General features: G+C 44.8%; 2 protein-coding genes across 3 annotated transcripts in view; both read left to right on the top strand.

The window, feature by feature from the left end:
• The window catches only part of LOC139468606 (RYamide receptor-like), a 53,600-nt gene extending 46,666 nt beyond the window's left edge, over window positions 1–6,934 (top strand). For both annotated transcript variants that reach the window (XM_071250726.1, XM_071250727.1), the window contains one exon: window positions 4,585–6,934. In XM_071250726.1, the coding sequence (XP_071106827.1) occupies window positions 4,585–4,971 (387 nt within the window). In that variant the 3' untranslated portion in view covers window positions 4,972–6,934. The remainder of the gene's footprint in view (window positions 1–4,584) is intronic.
• Window positions 6,935–14,629: 7,695 nt separating this feature from the next.
• On the top strand, window positions 14,630–18,515 carry LOC139469015 (uncharacterized). Its single transcript, XM_071251151.1, has 4 exons — window positions 14,630–14,679; window positions 14,874–14,952; window positions 16,338–16,472; window positions 18,298–18,515. The coding sequence occupies exons 1-4, from the start codon at window positions 14,659–14,661 to the stop codon at window positions 18,360–18,362; spliced, it is 300 nt and encodes a 99-aa protein (XP_071107252.1). The 5' UTR covers window positions 14,630–14,658; the 3' UTR covers window positions 18,363–18,515.
• The last annotated feature ends 2,724 nt before the right edge of the window (window positions 18,516–21,239 follow it).

The raw sequence follows: 21,239 nt of genomic DNA, 5'->3' as shown, positions 1-21,239 counted from the left end.
TATCAAACTGATACTGCCCCCCTGCGAACTGTGTATAACACGTGTTATATTTAAGTGATAGTGTCCCCCTGCGAAATATGTATAACCCACAATGTAGCTAACAGATATTGTTCCCTTGCGAACTGAGTATAACCCACGTTGTATCAAACTGATACTGTTCCCCTGCGAACTATGTATAACCCACGTAATATTTCAGTGATAGTGTTCCCCTGCGGACTGTGTGTAACCCACGTTGTATTCAAGTAATAGTGTTTCCCTGCGAACTGTGTATAACCCACGTTGTATTAAAGTGATAGTGTTCCCCTGCGAACTGTGTATAACACATGTTGTATTCAAGTAATAGTGTTCCCCTGCGAACTGTGTATAACCCACGTTGTATTCAAAGGTGATAGTGTTCCCTGCGAACTGTGTGTAACCCACGTTGTATTCAATTGATAGTGTCCCCCTGCGAGCTGTGTATAACCCACGTTATATTTCAGTGGTAGTGTTCCCCTGCGGACTGTGTGTAACCCACGTTGTATTCAAGGGAGAGCGTTTCCCTGCGAACTGTGTATAACCCACGTTGTTTTTAAGTGATAGTGTTCCCCTGCGAACTGTGTATAACACATGTTGTATTCAAGTGATAGTGTTCTCCTGCGAACTGTGTATAACCCACGTTGTATTCAAAGGTGATAGTGTTCCCCTGCGAAATGTGTGTAACCCACGTTGTATTCAAGTGATGGTTATATTTCAGTGGTAGTTTTCCACTGCAGACCGTGTGTAACCCACATTGTATTCAAGTGAGAGCGTTTCCCTGCGAACTGTGTATAACCCATGTTGTATTTAAGTGATAGTGTTCCCCAGCGGACTGTGTATAACCCACGTTGTATTTAAGTGATAGTGTTCCCCTGCGAACTGTGTATAACAGATGTTGTATTCAAAGGTGATAATGTTCCCCTGAGAACTGTGTGTAACCCACGTTGTACTCAAGTGATGGTGTCCCCCTGCGAGCTGTGTATAACCCACGTTATATTTCAGTGGTACTGTTCCCCTGCGGACCGTGTGTAACCCACATTGTATTCAAGTGAGAGTGTTTCCCTGCGAACTGTGTATAACCCACGTTATACTTCAGTGGCAGTGTTCCCCTGCGGACTGTGTGTAACGCACGTTGTATTCAAGTGATGGTGTTCCCCTGCGAACGGTGTATAACCCATGTTGTATCTAACTGATACTGTTCCCCTGCAAACTGTGTATAACCCACGTTGTATCTAACTGATACTGTTCCCCTGCGGACTGTGTGAAACCCACGTTGTATCTTACTGATACTGTCCCCCTGCGAACTATGTATAACCGACGTTGTATTCAAGTGATAGTGTCCCCCCTGCGTACTGTGTATAACCCATGCTGTATTTAAATGATAGTGTTCCCCTGCGAACTGTACATGTGTATAACCCACGTAATATTTCAGTGGTAGTGTTTCCCTGCGAACTGTGTATAACCGACGTTGTATTCAAGTGGTAGTGTCTTCCCTGCGTACTGTGTATAACCCATGCTGTATTTAAATGATAGTGTTCCCCTGCGAACTGTACATGTGTATAACCCACGTAATATTTCAGTGGTAGTGTTTCCCTGCGAACTGTGTATAACCCACGTTGTATTCAAGTGAGAATGTTTTACTGTGGACTTTGTATAACCCATGTTGTATCAAACTGATACTGCCCCCCTGCGAACTGTGTATAACACGTGTTATATTTAAGTGATAGTGTCCCCCTGCGAAATATGTATAACCCACAATGTAGCTAACAGATATTGTTCCCTTGCGAACTGAGTATAACCCACGTTGTATCAAACTGATACTGTTCCCCTGCGAACTATGTATAACCCACGTAATATTTCAGTGATAGTGTTCCCCTGCGGACTGTGTGTAACCCACGTTGTATTCAAGTAATAGTGTTTCCCTGCGAACTGTGTATAACCCACGTTGTATTAAAGTGATAGTGTTCCCCTGCGAACTGTGTATAACACATGTTGTATTCAAGTAATAGTGTTCCCCTGCGAACTGTGTATAACCCACGTTGTATTCAAAGGTGATAGTGTTCCCTGCGAACTGTGTGTAACCCACGTTGTATTCAATTGATAGTGTCCCCCTGCGAGCTGTGTATAACCCACGTTATATTTCAGTGGTAGTGTTCCCCTGCGGACTGTGTGTAACCCACGTTGTATTCAAGGGAGAGCGTTTCCTTGCGAACTGTGTATAACCCACGTTGTTTTTAAGTGATAGTGTTCCCCTGCGAACTGTGTATAACACATGTTGTATTCAAGTGATAGTGTTCTCCTGCGAACTGTGTATAACCCACGTTGTATTCAAAGGTGATAGTGTTCCCCTGCGAAATGTGTGTAACCCACGTTGTATTCAAGTGATGGTGTCCCCCTGCGAACTGTGTATAACCCACGTTATATTTCAGTGGTAGTTTTCCACTGCAGACCGTGTGTAACCCACATTGTATTCAAGTGAGAGCGTTTCCCTGCGGACTGTGTATAACCCACGTTGTATTCAATTGATAGTGTTCCCTGCGTACTGTGTATAACCCATGTTGTATTTAAATGATAGTGTTACCCTGCGAACTGTGTATAACCCATGTAATATTTCAGTGGTTTTGTTACCCTGCGAACTGTGTATAACCCACATTGTATTCAAGTGATAATGTTTTACTGTGGACTGTGTATAACCCATGTTGTATCAAACTGATACTGTCCCCCTGCGAACTGTGTATAACACGTGTTATATTTAAGTGATAGTGTCCCCCTACGAGCTGTGTATAACCCACGTTATATTTCACTGGTAGTGTTCCCCTGCGAACTTTGTATAACCCACGTTTTATTTCAGTGGTAGTTATTCCCTGCGAACTGTGTATAACCCACGTTGTGTCAAACTGCGGACTCGGTATAACACTTGTTGTATTTAAGTGATACTATTCCCTGTGTACTGTCCATAACCCTCTGTTGAGTTAAAGCAGAGAAGGGACGTGTAACAGTTGTTGGACATTAAGACATGTTTTATGCCTATTATTGCCTATTCATCATGGACGTTTTCTGAGGATGTTATGAGCTGGTAATGCACAAAACTACAGAGCGCCGTTACTTGTACCTTTGACGTTAAGAACATCGACGATGGTTTCAGTTAGCACGTGTGATAAGGATCGCCTCTTTAGATTGCTAGATAAACCCATGCGTCTTCTTACACGATTAATGACCACGATCATGCTGGTGTGATCAGGCAGCTGTGTCCAAATATCAACGTCGTGGAACAAGCACCAAGGATGTGCTGTTTCCCCAAGACAATGCACATGTGTAAAGTCCGTGCAGTCCATGAGTGAGTGAATGAGTTACGAATGAATGTCACATCGGCAATATGCAATTCATGATAGGGGCTTTGAACTCATTTAACATCCTCCCGATTCACCAGAATTTGCACCGTCAGATTTCCACCTCTTCCCTCAGTTGAAGACAGAACTGTCTTGCAAACAATATGTTAATGCTGTTGGCGTTATTTCTGTTGTGGAGGACTTGTTACAGTTTGACACCAACTTGGGGAATCCTACACCTGTGGGATCCAGGCACTTCAGCATCGTTTATGGACGTCGGGATTATATTGCGAAATACTTAGAAGCCAACTCTATAAACGCAGTGCATCACAGTTAGGCTCAGAACTCTACAGCCACCCCTTGTCTTTTGCTCTCAGAGAAGATGGGTGGACGCCCGTCTTGGTAACTGGCTCGTCACACCGCTCACGGGGAGACGAATGGGTCATCGCAAGTAATAACAGTGTTGGACATGCATCGTCCTTACTAGCCTCTACCATAAATATCATATGAACAACTTCCATTCTAAATGCCGTTCAAAGAACTTGCAAGAGCGGATACAGCTTGTTGGGTTAAGAAGGGGAACTCGGGCTATTTAGTCATGTAATTGTGATGAGTGAGTGAGTGATTGTGTGAGTGAGTATGACAACATAACAACATGATACATTTTAAGTGTGTTCTGTTTCCCGCCTAGAGAGGCACCTCATTATTTCTCCATTGTGACAGCTTCCCGTAAAACAACACCAAACGTACGAGAATCTGTACTTTACAAAGAAAGTGTTATCCCAAATATAACATTTGTTACGTTTGACCACTTTCTAAATGGCAATGTGTGTTCACAGCTTCGGCCATGGGAGCCGTGCCAATTAACACTTGTCAGAGGGGTACTCAAAGTACGTGATCTAGACTACCAGTTGCGGACTTTCATTTTTGTGGAAGCCTCGGTGGCTGAGTGGGTTAGATCGCTGACTTTGTGTTCACTCTGGCAGTGTGGGTTGGAATCCCGGACGGGACTCAACCCGAAAAAGTACGAGAATCTGTACTTTACAAAGAAAGTGTTATCCCAAATATAACATTTGTTACATTTGACCACTTTCTAAATGGCAATGTGTGTTCACACATACCTCCAGTATTTGGGTTCAAAAGTGCCAAAATGAAATAATGACTACAAGCATGTGATCATTAATTGTGTGATACTATGTATGCATGTCCCCCTTAACGACGTCGGTATTCCCATCCACAGATGGTGAAGATGATCATCGTCGTGGTGCTGATCTACGCTGTGTGTTGGCTGCCGCTGCACGTCCTCACACTGGTGGGCGACCGCGACCAGAGCATCTACAACGACAGCTACATGAACATCGTCTTTCTCGCCATCCAGTGGCTGGCAACCAGTCACTCCTGCTACAACCCCTTCGTCTACTTCTGGATGAACCCAAAGTTTAGGAATGGTTTCAAGAGAATGTTGCGCTTCATTCAACTGCGGAAAATGAAGGAAAAAGACGCCAATGTTCCCTTCCATGCCGACCACCTGGACAGAGAGGCGTCCAGTCACTTTGACTCGGGGGGATCCAGGTACTACCACAGCACACGGACCAGTAACCACGTACAGAGTGTGGACTGTATGTAGGTGATACACAATGCCTGGTACAGAGTGTGGAATGTATGTAGGTGATACACAATGCATGGTACAGAGTGTGGAATGTATGTAGGTGATACACAATGGAGGATACAAAGACGGGGCTGTATGTAGGTGATACACAGTGGATGGTACAGAGTGTGGAATATGTGGGTGATACACAGTGGCTGGTACAGAGTGTGGACTGTATGTAGGTGATACACAATGCTTGGTACAGAGTGTGGACTGTATGTAGGTGATACACAATGCCTGGTACAGAGTGTGGACTGTATGTAGGTGATACACAGTGGCTGGTACAGAGTGTGGACTGTATGTAGGTGATACACAGTGGCTGGTACAGAGTGTGGACTGTATGTATGTGATACACAATGCTTGGTAGAGAGTGTGGAATGTATGTAGGTGATACACAATGCCCGGTACAGAGTGTGGAATGTATGTAGGTGATACACAATGCCTGGTACAGAGTGTGGAATGTATGTAGGTGATACACAGTGGCTGGTACAGAGTGTGGACTGTATGTAGGTGATACACAGTGGCTGGTACAGAGGGTGGACTGTATGTAGGTGATACACAATGCCTGGTACAGAGTGTGGACTGTATGTAGGTGATACACAATGGCTGGTACAGGTGTGGAGGATACAAAGACGGGGCTGTATGTAGGTGATACACAGTGGATGGTACAGAGTGTGGACTGTACGTAGGTGATACACAATGCTTGGTACAGAGTGTGGAGTGTATGTAGGTGATACACAGTCGATGGTACAGAGAGTGAAATGTATGTAGGTGATACACAGTGGATGGTACAGAGTGTGGAATGTATGTAGGTGATACACAGTGGATGGTACAGAGTGTGGAATGTATGTAGGTGATACACAGTGGCTGGTACAGAGTGTGGAGTGTATGTAGGTGATACACAGTGGATGGTACAGAGTGTGGACTGTATGTAGGTGATAAACAGTCGATGGTACAGAGTGTGGACTGTATGTAGGTGATACACAGTGGAGGATAAAGAGAGTGGAATGTATGTAGGTGATACACAGTGGATGGTACAGAGAGTGGAATGTATGTAGGTGATACACAGTGGAGGATAAAGAGAGTGGAATGTATGTAGGTGATACTCATTCGATGGTACAGAGTGTGGAATGTATGTAGGTGATACACAGTGGCTGGTACAGAGTGTGGAATGTATGTAGGTGATACACAGTGGATGGTACAGAGTGTGGAATGTAAGTAGGTGATACACAGTGGCTGGTACAGAGTGTGGAGTGTATGTAGGTGATAAACAGTCGATGGTACAGAGTGTGGACTGTATGTAGGTGATACACAGTGGAGGATAAAGAGAGTGGAATGTATGTAGGTGATACACAGTGGATGGTACAGAGAGTGGAATGTATGTAGGTGATACACAGTGGAGGATAAAGAGAGTGGAATGTATGTAGGTGATACTCATTCGATGGTACAGAGTGTGGACTGTATGTAGGTGATACACAGTCGATGGTACAGAGATTGGACTGTGTGTAGGTGATACACAGTGGAGGATACAGAGTGTGGAGTGTATGTAGGTGATACACAGTGGATGGTACAGAGAGTGGAATGAATGTAAGTGATACACAGTCGATGGTATAGGGTGTGGACTGTATGTAGGTGATACACAGTTCGAGGATACAGAGTGTGGACTGTATGTAGGTGATACACAGTGGATGGTACAGAGTGTGGAATGTATGTAGGTGATACACAGTGGATGGTACAGAGTGTGGACTGTATGTAGGTGATACACAGTGGATGGTACAGAGTGTGGACTGTATGTAGGTGATACACAGTCGATGGTACAGAGTGTGGACTGTGTGCGGGTAATGTAATGGATTGAACTAAATAAAAAACAAAATGTCAGTGACACAAACACGTGGTAGGAATGGTTTATTATGCACCACACATAACACAAACACGTGGTAGGAACGGGTTTATTATGCACCACACATAACACAAACACGTGGTAGGAATGGTTTATTATGCACCACACATAACACAAACACGTGGTAGGAATGGTTTATTATGCACCACACATAACACAAACACGTGGTAGGAATGGTTTATTATGCACAACACATAACACAAACACGTGGTAGGAATGGTTTATTATGCACCACACATAACACAAACACGTGGTAGGAATGGTTTATTATGCACCACACATAACACAAACACGTGGTAGGAATGGTTTATTATGCACCACACATAACACAAACACGTGGTAGGAACGGCTTTATTATGCACCACACATAACACAAACACGTGGTAGGAACGGGTTTATTATGCACCACACATAACACAAACACGTGGTAGGAACGGGTTTATTATGCACCACACATAACACAAACACGTGGTAGGAACGGGTTTATTGTAAACCACACATAACACAAACACGTGGTAGGAACGGGTTTATTGTAAACCACAAATAACACAAACACGTGGTAGGAACGGGCTTATTGTAAACCACACATAACACAAACACGTGGTAGGAACGGGTTTATTATGCACCACACATAACACAAACACGTGGTAGGAATGGTTTATTATGCACCACACATAACACAAACACGTGGTAGGAATGGTTTATTATGCACCACACATAACACAAACACATGGTAGGAATGGTTTATTATGCACCACACATAACACAAACACGTGGTAGGAATGGTTTATTATGCACCACACATAACACAAACACGTGGTAGGAACGGCTTTATTATGCACCACACATAACACAAACACGTGGTAGGAATGGTTTATTATGCACCACACATAACACAAACACGTGGTAGGAACGGGTTTATTATGCACCACACATAACACAAACACGTGGTAGGAACGGGTTTATTGTAAACCACACATAACACAAACACGTGGTAGGAACGGGTTTATTGTAAACCACAAATAACACAAACACGTGGTAGGAACGGGCTTATTGTAAACCACACATAACACAAACACGTGGTAGGAACGGGTTTATTGTAAACCACACATAACACAAACACGTGGTAGGAACGGGCTTATTGTAAACCACACATAACACAAACACGTGGTAGGAACGGGTTTATTGTAAACCACACATAACACAAACACGTGGTAGGAACGGGTTTATTATTAATACATGTGTTTGTGTTGTGGGTGGAACCTTCCTGTTGTAACTGAAACATGCCTCAAGGGAGTGAGTGAGTGAGTGAGTGAGTGAGTGAGTGACTGAGTGACTGAGTGAGTGACCTAGATATTCATAGTATGATGTTGTGCTTTTATTTTCATCAAACATCTTTTTGTCTTCGTGAGCCAAACACTAGAACACTGCTTAACATTATTTTCACACGCTGTCTGTCGCTTGATATAATAATTGCATACAAAGACACACATAACTCTGACAGAAGACACACGCGGTCCTCGGTTGTACCGCTCAAGTTGTGAAATGTTATCAGACATCATTTCGATCACTGATGCGTCAAGTTTGGAAATGTCCTCCACGTGTCTACCATAACAAACTTGGAAAGCTTTACTAAAGCCTTGAATGTTGCCTTGATCAAGCAACAAGAGAAGTATATGGCGATCTTTAATATATTCATGGAAAGAGCATGTTACAAGTTGTAAAATGGAAACACTAAAGTTGGAGCTGCTGGACTACTGCTCGACGGAAAGGAAAAGTTAACAGTTGGAAAGCTGAAGTCATCACACTTGTCACACAGTGTTTGTTGGTCACTCTGAATTTTATTTATGCAGGGCTTTTAATGTGAAACTAAGGAGGCGGTTTAACTGGTGTCTTTTATTTATAGCCCAGGTAGCTATACCATTGGCTATTTGGCTGTTATGGAACAATATTGGATCACCTGAAGCTTATGTTATACAGCTTGGTCAAATCCCCGTGTTTTGATTTTGAAAATCCGAGCTGATATTTCGATTCATGTGCATAAGGAAACATAAGCAAGAAGGGCAACACAACGGGTACCCACTGGGGTGCCTACTTCTCCGAAAAATGTCTGTTGCCCAAATTTCACATAGATGTTATCAATGAGGAAGTCCAGCGATGAAAATACATGTGTTGTTTTTACAGTAAACTTCAGATAACATTTGTTTTTGACAAATTGTGGTGAATATATGCATGCTTTACGATAAGTATGTCGCCTGTACTGAGACAAGACTGGGCATCATCACACCCATGTAGACAACCTCCAGGATTTGTGCTGAACAACTCCTAATGCAGGAACACAACACGCGGACGTATCTTTGTAATGGAAAGTGACCAGTGACAAGATACAATATTGAATATGCCGTGTTTGTCCCGTGGAGAGTGTTATATATCAAATGGTATGTCCGTGGACGAGTTGTGAATAAATGTAACGTGAAATAGTAATGTCTTGTATTGTGTTCACATGGGTGATGGAATGTGTATAGTATTGGACTTTGTGAAGGATCGTCCGAGACGCCCCGGCGGAAAGAAGCAATAAAATGTTTAAATGATTAACGGAGTTCAAGTTTAGGCCGCTGTTAGCAATAGTCAAGCAATATCACTTCGGTTGCCACCAGAAATTGGATTCATACCTTATGCATGGGGGAATCAATCATGGGCCTTCGGCGTGACGAGCCAACACTGTAACCACTCGGCTACCCAACTTCCCCTTCAGCTAAAAAGGATATTATCTATAAAATCGACAAAACCATTTTCCTAATCATCAGACATATCCGTCCGTTGTACGGGTTCAATCATATCATAGGAATGTGTTTGTGAATCACTATCAATTACAGTCCGTTTGGCTCCAGATAAGAACGATGACTTACAAAGCAACTGCTGTCATGCCCACCGTATCCTGTTCAACCGGTGACATTCGTCATAAACACATGCATAGGCAAGTAAGTTTTCAATGAAACAAACACGGCAATATATGGTGCCAGTCAAAACGATTGCATCGGACATTGTTTTGATGACTGAAGCAACACTATGAGCTCTTGATATTATCATAAAGACTAAACCTATTCAACTTGAGTGTTTTTCAAACAAATTTTGACAACTGTTCCAATAACATGACCCTGTCAGCGAGATGTCCGCGAGATGTCAAACGTGGAACTCGTCACGAGTGTGTATCTTGTCAGTCCAGGAACACATGACCTGGCAAGACATGTGATCACTTAAAAATAGTACTAAAGTTTTCAGCACGTTCTCTGACATTGTTCCCTTGCATATTGATATTATTGCTCAATTTGATATTATTTATTTTCATTTCGATTGCCAATTTGTGTATCGTACTACTAAACACAGCAGGATTTGTACATATCAACTCAGCATTGGTCGGGCGTGATTGGGTTTACCTTCGTGCGCTTGTGTTTCTAATGATGACAAATAAACACACGTACCCCAGTTGGGTAAGGCGTAGAAAGAAAAGAAGCGCTCACAGTTGCTATTTTTCATAACGGTAGCAAGAGTCAGTGGTTGAAATAGAACTCTTTCCAAGCAAAACCTCATCACGAAACTGATCCGTTTCAGAAAGAAGAGATGTTTTACATTACACAACCTTTAAATGTATTATCGATAACAATCACCAAGGCAACTGTATAGTAAAGCAATGAACTGTAAGGGATTTATGAAATTAGCAACAGTGATGAAATAATTACAGACTTAATAAGAACCTAGTGGACGCATTGCTCCAAGGATACTGGGAAATGATGCTCCGAGATTCAAACTGTAGGTCTCGATACACAGGGCACATGTATTGACACACACAGTCACATATATTGACACACACAGTCACATATATTGATACACGCAGTCACATATATTGATACACGCAGTCACATATATTGATACACGCAGTCACATATATTGATACACACAGGGCACATATACTGACACACACAGGGCACATATATTGACACACACAGGGCACATATACTGATACACACAGGGCACATATATTGATACACACAGGGTACAAATATGAGACACATAAGGCTGTCTTTTTTTGGTCAATCCTGCTAAGAGATTTTGGTATGCTCGCTAGTCTAGTTTTATTGCGTTTCAACATTCAGAGCAGAAGTACTTGTTGCGAAATGGTGGTCCTGACCTAACACCTGCATCCTCTTCATACCCAGTGTTCCAGTTCCAGTGAGAGAGGCGTCCATATCTGGAGAAAGGCTGCACTATTAGTTGTCAATGGTTCACCTGATGTGGATTTTACTGCCATACAATGGATAGCAAAGGTTTGCATCGAGTTAATGAAGCGGCTGTAAAATCTCCCAAACCCCTCATGACGGGAAGTAGTTAACTCGGTGGTCACCCAATACTCTCAAATACTGTATTATGTTTCAAGTAGTTCGAGGGTAGGATACCATGTGGCAAGTCTCTGAATTGAAAACGAACCTATGTCAATAAGACATTCAACATTTCTGGCATCCGCTTCAACATCCTCCATGATTATTTTAAAGTTGTGATCCCAGTTTGTTTCTTTGTCGTTTAACGCCACGCTCAGCAATATTCCAGCTCTATGAAGGGCGGTCTGTGAGAAACATCGAGTCTGGACCGGACAATCCAGTGATTGACATCCTAAGCATCGATGCACGCAATTGGGATACGGTGATATGCATCAACCAAGTCAGCGAGCCTGACCACCCGATCCCGTTAGTCGTCTTTTACAGCAAGCATGGGTTGCTGAAGACCTATTCTAACAAGAATCTGACATGCTCACTACAAACCTTAAAGTGTTTAAACCCGTCACGGTTATGTATTAAGACTAAAAGATCAAATTATGGCACAATGATTTAGTCAAGCCATGACCGTGGTAAATTGATATTGCTTATCTACGAAACGTAGGTAAAATGATGAAATCGGGTATTTTACACGGTATAATCGTATTGATGGTCACATTACTCATAAGTAATGGAAAAAATGAAACTACACATTGAAACAGGATGACCATGCTTGCTATAGATACTGACATTCTGAACTGATATAATGTCATGTCCTTAAATGTAGACACAGACTTAAACCAAAAGAATCATATTTCTTTCGAAGTATAATATTAATGTCTAAAAATCGTTCAGTATTTTAACACGTTTAGGTTCTTCTAGTGTGCACCGATCACCGCAATACAAAACAAAGAAGAAAATTACACTACGGAAAACAGCAACGTATAGCAGATAAAAACAATTTTAGGTATAAGATCATGAGTGGATACAAATAGTATAATCTATTGATAAGCAAATGTTTCCTTTTGCTAGAAACGAGTATGGACCCTTTGTCAATTTATCTTCAAAACGCCACCAAATCAAGTATTGGCTTAAAACATCATTATTGGACACGTGAAGACCCGGGTTAGAATAGTTCTTCAGCAATCCAAGCTTGCCGTAATAGGCGGCTATGTTTGTCGTAAGAGGCGTCTAACGGTGGTCAAGCTCGCTGACTTGGTTGATGCATGTTATCATATCCCAAATGCGTGGATCGATGCTCATGATGCCAATCACTGGGTTATTTACAGACCGCGGTCATATAGCTGGAATATTGTTGCGGGCGGCGTTAAGCAACAAACAAACAAACAAATAAACATCATTGGTGTATTTGCATGTGCTTTTATTGCACGTGCAAGGTGCACTCCTTTAGAAATAAAACCGCGGGGTCTGACTGTTGTAGGCACTGTATTAAGAAACGAGTTTGAAGTTATGCCTCGCCTAAATGAGGCACAGCGGAATAATGTGATTGGCCACTGGCAGACTGAAGCGTCAGGCATCTACACGTGTCCCAGAGTACCTTAGGAAGACTTAATCACATAATTAGCCCGTTGTGGTAGACCATTCTTACTTACGTGTTTATAGTATACCCCCAGCTACGTGCAGGAAGTGGACAAATCTGGAGGCGGGAGCGTTACGGTGTGGGCTTCCATCTCACACAGTCGGGGAACGGATCTTGGTGTCGTTCAAGGCAATCTCAACGCATCTTCCCGGGTCAAGGGAGTTTACTGACTGTAAAGTCCAGTTTCCACACTTGCCGAACCAGGCTGGTATTAGGCTCGATCGTTGCGCTACCTGTGGCTATTACGATTTATGTCCCTTCTATGTCCCTCCTACTGACCAATCAGATTCCACCTCTCATATCACTTGCATTTGCTTTAATCAAAATGGCGGCGCCCAGTCAAGACGATCAGATCGATAAGCAAGATCTATATTGTAATAAAACATGTCTTACTTCGCGAAGTGCATCAAATCACTTGAGCACCTTAATAAGAAACATGAAAGGATTTGGAAAATATCTGATAACGGCGAGTTGGTGTTTTACAAATCCTTCAATCGACCGAAATGTCGATTTCGTTTCGCAATTGTGATTGGACTACGCATAGACCCGTTAGTGCAGTCAAAATATAACTTCATAGTTCCAGCCTAGTTGGGCAAGGGTGGAAAATGGACTTTTCAGTTAACTCCCTTGCCTCGGGAAGATGATCTCAAATTTACTGCGATGAAATCATCAGACCACCATTCATGAACAACCAAGACGTCATCCACCAACAAGTCAACCCGACCACACACAGCTATACTGACCACAGCTATCCTCGCCCACAACAAGTCAACCTGACCACACAGCTATACTGACCACAGCTATCCTCGCCCACAACAAGTCCGGGTGCTCCCTGACAATCCCGGTTACCAGATCTCAAACTTATTGAACCCTTTTGAACGTCAACCCGAACCTCAGACCATCCCAGCTTTGTTGTCGACCCTGTATGAGGAGTATCAGAACATTCCAAGACCTGTCATCCGGAATATGATTCAGTCTCGGGTAAATCGTTACTGACATCGTGTGACCTTGACATTGTTCTTCAAGTTTAAGCTGTTGTCTTCCCTTTACAACAAGTGCTTTCGACAGTTTATGTGTATGCTCATATCTACATTCATAAATACTTAATGGAATTATCTATTCGTTTCTTTTATTGAGTGGTATATATTGATTAGACAGTACAGTATAACTAATGTTCCTTTATTTTGATTATAAAGAATGCTTTCATTTTTAGGGATCTGGCATTTCAATACTGTTCAATAAGTGTGTTTTAAGTGATCAGTGCAGATAGTGGGAAAACCGTGTACCATTGTCGTGTACATGGCTATAGACTAGAATAAGTGCAACAGTAACTGACGCGATCATGATAGTGTTTAAGCCCAATATGTGTATCTTGCATGTTATATAATAGATTTAGGATTGACATGTTGATAGAAATACGACTATTGGTTTAACTGGGTTTCTGGACAAAGATATATAGATTTAAGGTGACAAGGTAGACACAATCTGTCATCCGTCAACTTCTAAGTAATGCCTATCAAACTATTTTGATTTAAGGTATGTGACACTTTATCAGCTAAGACGAACTGAATATCTTGACATTGTAGACTGTCCATGTTTGTTATAGCTATCTCGACATTCACAACCCCCCATTACCTCACCAAAGTCCACCCTAGAGTAGACAGCCATGTAAAACTAATTCAAACATAAAGCATCTGGACACCGACAGTTCCGGCAATATCTCAATCAAGCAGCTTGCCCGTGAAGATCAGGGTTAGAATAGGTCTTCAGCAACCTATGGTTGTCGTAACGGGCGACTGTCCTTGTCGTAAGAGGCGACTAACGAGACCGGGTGGTCAGGATTGCTGACTCGGTTGATGCATGTCTCTGAATCCAATGTGCGTTGATCGATGCTCATGATGTCAATCACTGGATTGTCAGGTCAAGACTCGATTGTTTAGAGACCACTGTTATATAGCTGGAATATATATATAGTGCGGCGTTAAACAACAAACAAACAATCAAGCAGCTCTGGTAAACGACTTCCACAGGCTGTCACGATGTGTACTTTATATAGTATCTATCTGTTTAGTTCACACGGCAACCGTCCACGCAGCAGGCCGCCGGAATGTTGCCATATGCGCCGATCCTTCTTTCTCTCGCTGCCTACGGTTTGTATTTAAAAAACATTTTGAAGTTGAAATACTCAACTAATTTCGGTAGAAATGTAAGCCAAGTAATCAGCATTGATGCAACTTTATCTGGGATCATTAAATGTATGTGGATAAAGTCAGATGAGAGGATTGTCGTGCATCAGTCAATCTGAGGTCGCATGCTCGTGTTAGTATGTGTCATGCTTGTTATCATCAACAGTTAGTTTTGGTGAATTATTTGATAGGTATTTCTTAGAGGACGACGAATGACAAAGTAGATGCAATGTATGTGCAACACCTTCTGTATCATACTGTAACAGCTGACAACAATGTGCACACACGGGGGTGATTAACATGAGTAGGTTACGTATTAACACCAGGAGGATAACACTGTAGGATAACATCATGGACAGAGGGCACACGATGAGGAAGCCAATTAAACAGGATTGCAAAAAACATTGCTAAATGAGCTCAAGGTAGGCGGATGGGATAAAATAGACTTGATATCTGTTGATTGATTGTTACTGACTGAAGATCGGGAGTGCCTCCACTAGTTTTCTTTAATGGGGCCTTTACACAGGATGGCGACCTTTGTGCTTCCCGTGTGCGACCATGAAATTAGCCAGGTCGTCGTTTGAGGCTCAAAGGTTGCCCAGGTCAATCCAAGGTGGTACAGAGGAGGTGCCGTAAATTTTTGAACATGTTCAAAACAGTCGCACAAAGGACTCCGAGGAGGTTGGTTGCTCAAAGGTGGCTCAACGGAGGTAGAAGGGGGGCACAAGCATTGCCGTTGTGCAGAATGAAGGCACAGTGGTCGCCCAATGGTCGCAAGGTAATAGATGCGTTCTGCTGCAAATTTTCCCTCTCAATCTGGGCGATGCTTCTGCCTCCCTTGTGCCTCCTTTTGGCGACCAACAGGGTGCATTGAATGATGAAAAAGGCGAACGCCAAGCCTCCATTAGACCACCACGATAACCCGTGAGACACCATGGCAATGCTTCTGCCTCTTTTCTGTCTCCTTTGAGCTACCTGCAGTGCCTCCTCAGCTTGTACCTGCAGTGTTTCATCGTGGTTGCAGACGCTGAACAAGCAGTTACTGCTGAACAACTGCTGGAACAGTTACACAGAAATATGATTTTCTGGGTTTAGGCGAGCATTGAGCGTCCTGGTCAGTTTTTGGTGGCTCAAAGGTGGCACAAAGGTCGCAGCCCTCTGTAAAGGAGCCTTTAGTCATGGAGATTTAATATTGTCCACAGTTGCAACTACTGCGGTTGGCTCTAAGTAGGGTAATCGGGAGGTGACTCTGGGGAAGTAGGTGTTGGCCTGCTATCATAAAAAGGAGTATTATAATTAAAAGAAGTTGTTGTCTGTATATTGTCTACTTTGAAACGTTGTTGCTTCAGTTGTGCTGGTGAGCGGCGAGACGTGCGTGCTGCCCTCCAACTGCACCGTCACACAGTGTTCGACGGGAGACTCCCCGCACTGCCTCGACAACCTGTGTACCTGCCTCGGGCTGTGTGACCCCCAACCTGACCTAGGTGAGCACCGACCTCTCACCTCTCACCTCTCACCCCTCACCTCCTCATCCCTCAACTCTCACCTCCTCACCCCCTCACCTCCTCACCTCTCACCCCTCACCTCCTCATCCCTCAACTCTCACCTCCTCGCCTCTCACCCCTCAACTCTCACCCCTCACCTCTCACCCCTCACCTCCTCACCTCCTCATCCATCACCTCTCACCTCCTCACCTCCTCGCCTCTCACCTCTCACCTTCCCACCTCTCAACTCTCACCTCCTCATCTCCTCACCTCCTCGCCTCCTCGCCTCTCACCCCTCGCCCCCTCACCTCTCACCTCTCACCCCTCACCTCCTCATCCCTCAACTCTCACCTCCTCGCCTCTCACCCCTCAACTCTCACCCCTCACCTCTCACCCCTCACCTCCTCACCTCCTCATCCATCACCTCTCACCTCCTCACCTCCTCGCCTCTCACCTCTCACCTTCCCACCTCTCAACTCTCACCTCCTCATCTCCTCACCTCCTCGCCTCCTCGCCTCTCACCCCTCAACTCTCACCCCTCACCTCTCACCCCTCACCTCCTCACCTCCTCATCCATCACCTCTCACCTCCTCACCTCCTCGCCTCTCACCCCTCACCTTCCCACCTCTCAACTCTCACCTCCTCGCCTCTCACCCCTCGCCTCCTCACCTCTCAACTCTCACCTCCTCATCTCCTCACATGTCAACTCTCACCCCTCACCTCTCACCCCTCGCCTCCTCACCTCTCAACTCTCACCTCCTCATTTCCTCACATGTCAACTCTCACCTCTTCACCTCCTCACCTTCTCGCCTCTCACCCCTCACCTCCTCACCTCTCAACTCTCACCCCTCACCTCCTCACATGTCAACTCTCACCTCCTCACCTCTCATCTCCTCATCTCCTCATCTCCTCATCTCCTCACCTCCCCACCTCTCATCTCTCACCCCTCACCCCTCATCTCCTCACCTCCTCACCCCAACTCCCACCTCTCACCCCTCACCCCTCACCCCTCTCACTTCACCTCTCATCTCTCACCACTCAGCTCCCACCTCTCTACCCTCACCTCTCACCTCTCACCTCCTCACCTCTCATCTCTCACCCCTCACCCCTCACCCCTCATCTCCTCACCTCCTCACCCCAACTCCCACCTCTCACCCCTCACCCCTCGCCCCTCGCCTCTCTCCACTCGCCCCTCACCCCTCTCACTTCACCTCTCATCTTTCACCACTCAGTTCCCACTTCTCTACCCTCACCTCTCACCTCTCACCTCTCACCTCCTCACCTCTCATCTCTCACCCCTCACCCCTCACCCGTCATCTCCTCACCTCCTCACCCCTAAACTCTAAGCCCTCACCCCTCACCCCTCACCCCTCACCCCTCGCCCCTCGCCTCTCTCCACTCGCCCCTCACACCTCGCCCCTCGCCACTCACCCCTCTCACCTCAACTCTCACCTCTCACCTATCATCTCTCACCTCTCTACCCTCACCCCTCACCTCGCACACGTCGCCCCTCGCCTCTCTCCACTCACCCCTCAACCCTTACCCTTCGTCCATCACCCCTCACACACACACACACACACACACACACGGTACACACACCGCACACACACACACTCCTCTCATGGACAACCACACAAGAACATTCTAAATGGTGCTTTGTCGTATTAACTATGCTGTGTTTACACTTAAGGGTATTTCAGTGTCGTTATTGTCGTGAAGGAAAGGTCCGCTACTTCAATGTTTCGTCAGATCCTATGTCACATTCACGAACATGTCAATGAGTCTAGGAGTGACATGGGACTTTATCGTGTTTCTGTGTTGACAGGGCGCTGTTCCAAACAAGAGGATTGCTTCAACCGCTACGAGAACCACTTCATGCAGTGCCTGTGAACTCCAGTAGCCACCCTTCACTGTATTGACGGCCAGTGCCATTGTGGCTATCCCCGGCCATAAACACTACACATGTGCACAACACACACGTGCACAACACACATACACAACACACTTGTGTAAAACATGAACGAATAAAATTTCTGGAGGCCCGGTCTGTTTTGTGTCTGTACATCATGTTAGGTTCAATGTGTATTACTATCTGAGTTCTGAACAATGCTTACTGTCCTCTCAGCTCGCTCTCTGGCGTAAGCCGAGCCTGGTGTATATAGACAGTGTAAGCCACGCCTGGTGTATATAAACAGTGTAAGCCATGCCTGGTGTATAAAATCAGTGTCAGCCACACTTGGTGTATGTAGGCAGTGTAAGCCACACTTGGTGTATGTAGGCAGTGTAAGCCACGCCTGGTGTATATAGACAGTGTAAAACACGCCTGGTGTATATAGACAGTGTAAGCCACGTCTGGTGTATATAGACAGTGTAAGCCACGTCTAGTGTATGTAGACAGTGTAAGCCACGCCTGGTGTATATAGACAGTGTAAGCCACGTCTGGTGTATGTAGACAGTGTAAGCCACACCTGGTGTATATAGACAGTGTAAGCCACGCCTGGCGTATATAGACAGTGTAAGCCACGCCTGGTGTATACAGACACTGTAAGCCACGCCTGGTGTATACAGACAGTGTAAGCCACGCCTGGTGTATATAGGTAATGTAAGCCACACCTGGTGTATATAAACAGTGTAAGCCATGCTTGGTGAATATAGACAGTGTAAGCCACGCCTGATGTCTACAAACAGCCTAAACCACGCCTGGTCTATATAAACAGCGTAAGCCACGCCTGGTGTATATGGACAGTTTAAGCCACGCCTTTGTGTATATAGGTAATGTAAGCCACACTTGGTGTATATAAACAGTCTAAGCCACGCCTGGTGTATATAAACAGTGTAAGCCACACCTGGTGTATATAAACAGCGTAAGCCACGCGTGGTGTATATAGGCAGTGTAAGCCAGGCCTGGTGTATATAAACAGTGTAAGCCACGCCTGGCGTATATAGACAGTGTAAGCCACGCCTGGTGTATACAGACAGTGTAAGCCACGCCTGGTTTATACAGACAGTGTAAGCCACGCCTGGTGTATATAGGTAATGTAAGCCACACCTGGTGTATACAAACAGTGAAAGCCACGCCTGGCGTATATAGACAGTGTAAGCAACGCCTGGCGTATATAGACAGACTAAGCCACGCCTGGTGTATACAGACAGTATAAGCCACGCCTGGTGTATACAGGTAATGTAAGCCATACCTGGTGTATATAGGCAGTGTAAGCCACGCCTGGTGTATATAGGTAATGTAAGCCACGCCTGGTGTATATAAACAGTGAAAGCCACGCCTGGTGTATATAGACAGTGTAAGCCACGCCTGGTGTATATAAACAGTGTAAGCCACGCCTGGTGTATATAGACAGTGTAAGCCACGCCTGGTGTATATAAACAGTGTAAGCCACGCCTGGTGTATACAAACAGTGTAAGCCACGCCTGGTGTATATAAACAGTGTAAGCCACGCCTGGCGTATATGGACAGTGTAAGCCACGCCTGGTGTATACAGACAGTGTAAGCCACGCCTGGTGTATACAGACAGTGTAAGCCACGCCTGGTGTATATAGGTAATGTAAGCCACGCCTGGTGTATACAAACAGTGTAAGCCACGCCTGGCGTATATGGACAGTGTAAGCAACGCCTGGCGTATATAGACAGTGTAAGCCACGCCTGGTGTAAACAGACAGTATAAGCCACGCCTGGTGTATACGGACAGTTTAAGCCACGCCTGGTGTATATAGGTAATGTTAGCCACGCCTGATGTATACAGACAGTGTAAGCCACGCCTGGCGTATATATACAGTGTAAGCCACGCCTGGTGTATACAGACAGTGTAAGCCATGCCTGGTGTATACAGACAGTGTAATCCACACCTGGTGTATATGGATAATGTAAGCCACGTCTGCTGTATACAAACAGTGTAAGCCACGCCTGGTGTATATAAACAGTCTAAACCACGCCTGGTCTATATAAACAGCGTAAGCCACGCCTGGTGTATATAGACAGTTTAAGCCACGCCTGGTGTATATAGGTAATGTTAGCCACGCCTGATGTATACAGACAGTTTAAGCCACGCCTGGTGTATACAGGTAATGTAAGCCATATCTGGTGTATATAGGCAGTGTAAACCACGCCTGGTGTATATAGGTAATGTAAGCCACGCCTGGTGTATATAAACAGTCTAAGCCACGCTTGGTGTATATAAACAGTGTAAACCGCGCCTGGTGTATATAAACAGCGTAAGCCACGCCTGGTGTATACAAACAGTGAAAGCCACGCCTGGTGTATATAGACAGTGTAAGCCACGCCTGGTGTATATAAACAGTGTAAGCCACGCCTGGTGTATATAGACAGTGTAAGCCACGCCTGGTGTATATAAACAGTGTAAGCCACGACTGGTGTATACAAACAGTGTAAGCCACGCCTGGTGTATATAAACAGTGTAAGCCACGCCTGGCGTGTATAGACAGTGTAAGCCATACCTGGTGTATACAGACAGTGTAAGCCACGCCTGGTGTATATGGGTAATGTAAGCCACGCCTGGTGTATACAAACAGTGTAAGCAACGCCTGGCGTATATAGACAGTGTAAGCCACGCCTGGTGTATACAGACAGTGTAAGCCACGCCTGGTGTATACAGACAGTGTAAGCCACGCCTGGTGTATATAGGTAATGTAAGCCACGCCTGGTGTATACAAACAGTGTAAGCCACGCCTGGCGTATATAGACAGTGTAAGCCACGCCTGGCGTATATATACAGTGTAAGCCACGCCTGGTGT

The sequence above is a fragment of the Haliotis cracherodii genome, unplaced genomic scaffold (genome assembly GCF_022045235.1).
Source record: "Haliotis cracherodii isolate W230 unplaced genomic scaffold, xgHalCrac1.p SCAF_2, whole genome shotgun sequence".
NCBI classification, from domain to species: domain Eukaryota; kingdom Metazoa; phylum Mollusca; class Gastropoda; order Lepetellida; family Haliotidae; genus Haliotis; species Haliotis cracherodii.
The sequence above is the reverse complement of the archived record's forward strand: the minus strand, read 5'-3'. Positions and strand labels throughout refer to the sequence as shown.